Raw genomic sequence first — 3159 nt, 5'->3', positions numbered from 1 at the left:
CTTATGCCCCTGTATTTTAACATAGGGGGGTGTATACTTATGCCCCCTGTATTTTAACATAGGGGGGTGTATACTTATTTTTCTGTATTTTAACATGATTTTTTCAAGCCACTGTATATATACAGTCCAGTATACCCACTATTATACATGAGACTACACCACTGATGGTGGTGGTGGAGGAGTTTTTTGAGCCTGTGATGTATCATCAAACAGCACCATCTTGTGGCCACCGTGTCCAACTGCAGCTACATTAACACACTCGTGTTTCCTTTTAGGAATGAAACCAAAACCTGATCTTGGGACTCAAAACGACCCAGTACAAAGTGAAGGCGTCGTACTGGGGGCGGGTGGGACTAAGTACCCAGGTCCCCCATGTGAGGGGAGCCCAAACAGATGCAAAATAAGCCCAAAATAACTTTCTACAGGGGCCACAATGTTGTGCTACGCCCCTTTTATACCACGAGTGGTTTAATCAAATCAGCTGTTTATTATTAAATAAACTGATAATTGTTCACTTTGTTATTTATGTTGTTACTTCCACACCCCATACATTACTATGTATTAATTGTTAATAAAGGCCCCGGTGTGTTCAGGGTCCGTCTGTCAAACTTGTGAACTTTGCACTCAACAACTCTGATAAGATCTTAAAAGTTTGCTAAAAACAAGTTGTTGCCCAACAGCTGTTAACATATGTTAGCATAAACTTGTGAACTTAGTTTGTTTAGGAAGGATTATTAGGTTAATTATTACTAACTTTATCCAGCTAACTCAACTGTCACTTAAGCGGAAACTAAACAAGTTAAGGCAGAGTTTAGGCTAGGCTAACAGCTAGCAGGCTAACATTAGCGGCTAGCTAAAACAGGAACCGTTGGTCTTACCGAGTGTTTCCGGTCTCGGACAGCCGGACGCAGAGCCCCAGCAGCAGCCACACAAACGGACATTTGACCGAAGATGTTGCCATATGAGGAAGAGGTAAACTAGCCTGCCAAACTCCCCTCTTCTCCTGCTGGTTCCTACATTATCCAGCTAGCGCTCAACAGCAAAGTAAACAAATGAATCGCACTGTTGGCGTAACTTCCGGTTTCTTTACAAAATAAAGGCCGCAATCGTGGATAATTCCGTTTAAAACTTCATTTATGAGCATAGACTCATACAAAAAAATGCATAGATATTTAAAATGTGAAATAATATTTAGGTTATTTAATTGTCTGACTTACAACCTGGGAGTGCAGACCTGTGTGAGTTGTCACTAGAATGTTTGCTTCTCTAATTTTGACGGCAGTATAGTTCAACTTCCGGTAACGTTATGGCTAACCTGCTAATTTAGTTTGTGAGTTTAACGAAACATGTTCCACATACATGGTGGTTGTTATTTTATGTGACAGTTTTCAGGCGTGTGTATGTCAATGTATGATTAACATAGACAGACATTTCTGATTTCAGCAGCTCTTATAATCAAAAGAAGCGGAACTAAAAGCCCAGCGGTGCCGAGGGAGGGGGGGATGTTTTTAACGTGACACAAGGGTGAAAGCTGAAGGGGAACATGGCAGCTGGCATCACTGCTAAACATGGGTTATTAAGGAGTAAAACCTCGCTGTATCACGCGATTTCCCCAAGTTGTGTATGTATTAAAAGAGCAGCAACCAGCGCGACAACAGACCCACAAATCAATGAAAAGTACTGCCTGGATCTGGTGAGGTAGGTCTGGCTGCACACACTGCTAACACAAGCTAGCTAAAGTTGACTTATTCTACACTAAAAGAGCAGATATAGCATTTAATTTACAACTAGACACGTGCTGATATGTCCCTCTCCCCTGGTTTAAAGCGCTGTAGCATTCCTTAAAAGCAATAATAGAGTGGAACTTGTGAGGAGAGAGCTCCACGCCGGACTCCATTCAAATATGCGGCAAAAATTCACACAACTCATTAATTCATAAAACTGGTGACATATTTTGAAAATTTAATATGTTCCTTTCAATATTTCGTGTTTAATGTTCAATTCGGCTGCATTCAGCATGTATTTAAATGTAGTTTCGACTTTTTAATAAATTTAAAAGGAGTTACCCATTCTTATCACTCAGTATTCTGTCAGAATAGAATAAAAGGTAAAATTCTCACTATTAAATGTCTTTCCCTGTTTGTTTAGTGTGTTTTTTGAATAATAAAACACACTTAACGACTGGACACGTCCTGATATTTCCCTCTCCCCACACAACGCAATAATTCATAACACTGGTAATATATTTTGAAAATGTTATATGTTCCTTTAAATACTTTGTGTTTGATTTTCAATTCGGCTGCATTCAGCTTGTATTTAAACGTACTTTCGACTTTTTAATTCATTTAAAATGAGTTTAGGTTACCCATTCTTTTTTAGTTTTCAGTCAGAATAGACAACAACATTCACTCTGCTTCACATGTCGGTAAATTCCTCACTATCACAGGTGTTTTACTGTTCTTTAAGTGTGTTTTTTGAAGAAAAATAAGCAAAATTTAAAGTTGAATGCATGTGTGAACCTATACATTTTAAGAAGATCTATCTAGCTGTTCTGACTGCTGTAACTCTTGAAGAAATCTAATTTTTTTATTTAAAATAGCTTTGCCAAAGCGACTGGGTCGGTGATTGATTGAGCCAATGTTTTCTCGTCTTGCTTTAAAATAAACAAATATATATCTTGTATATAAACTGTACTTTATACATATATTTAATTTACTTTGTACACCGTTTGTGTACACGCACTTACTTTAGTAAAAACTGTAGTATAACGTAATCACAGTTTCGATGTGTTTTTATTGAACCCCCCGCCCCCCTTGTTCTCCTCCCCAGGTCCAGGGACTATGACGGCTTCGTGTCCTCCCTCCTGCTGCCGGAGGAGGCGCGGCGCTCGTCTTTGGCTCTGAGAGCCTTCAACGTGGAGCTGGCCCAGGCAGGTAGTCCCACAGAGGAAGGAGTACTGATAATACTACTACTACTACTACTGCTACTACTGCTACTGTTACTACTACTGCTATTGCTACTGCTACTGCTGTTACTACTACTACTGCTACTACTACTACTACTGCTACTGTTACTACTACCGCTATTGCTACTGCTACTGCTGTTACTACTACTACTGCTACTACTACTACTACTGTTACTACTACTACTACTACTACT

At 39.5% G+C, this 3159-nt stretch overlaps 2 protein-coding genes across 2 annotated transcripts in view; one reads left to right on the top strand and one right to left on the bottom strand.

The window, feature by feature from the left end:
* The window catches only part of nagpa (N-acetylglucosamine-1-phosphodiester alpha-N-acetylglucosaminidase), a 14139-nt gene extending 13068 nt beyond the window's left edge, over positions 1-1071 (bottom strand). The window contains exon 1 of the mRNA XM_034873691.1: positions 879-1071. Within this exon, the coding sequence (XP_034729582.1) occupies positions 879-961 (83 nt within the window). The 5' untranslated portion in view covers positions 962-1071. The remainder of the gene's footprint in view (positions 1-878) is intronic.
* Positions 1072-1363: 292 nt separating this feature from the next.
* Positions 1364-3159, top strand: part of ndufaf6 (NADH:ubiquinone oxidoreductase complex assembly factor 6) — an 11573-nt gene continuing 9777 nt past the window's right edge. Inside the window, exons 1-2 of the mRNA XM_034873630.1 lie at positions 1364-1698; positions 2830-2929. Coding sequence (XP_034729521.1) covers positions 1544-1698; positions 2830-2929 — 255 coding nt within the window. The 5' untranslated portion in view covers positions 1364-1543. The remainder of the gene's footprint in view (positions 1699-2829; positions 2930-3159) is intronic.

The sequence above is a fragment of the Etheostoma cragini genome, chromosome 6, assembly GCF_013103735.1.
Source record: "Etheostoma cragini isolate CJK2018 chromosome 6, CSU_Ecrag_1.0, whole genome shotgun sequence".
Taxonomy (NCBI): Eukaryota; Metazoa; Chordata; class Actinopteri; order Perciformes; family Percidae; genus Etheostoma; species Etheostoma cragini.
This window is presented reverse-complemented; position numbering and strand designations above follow the sequence as displayed.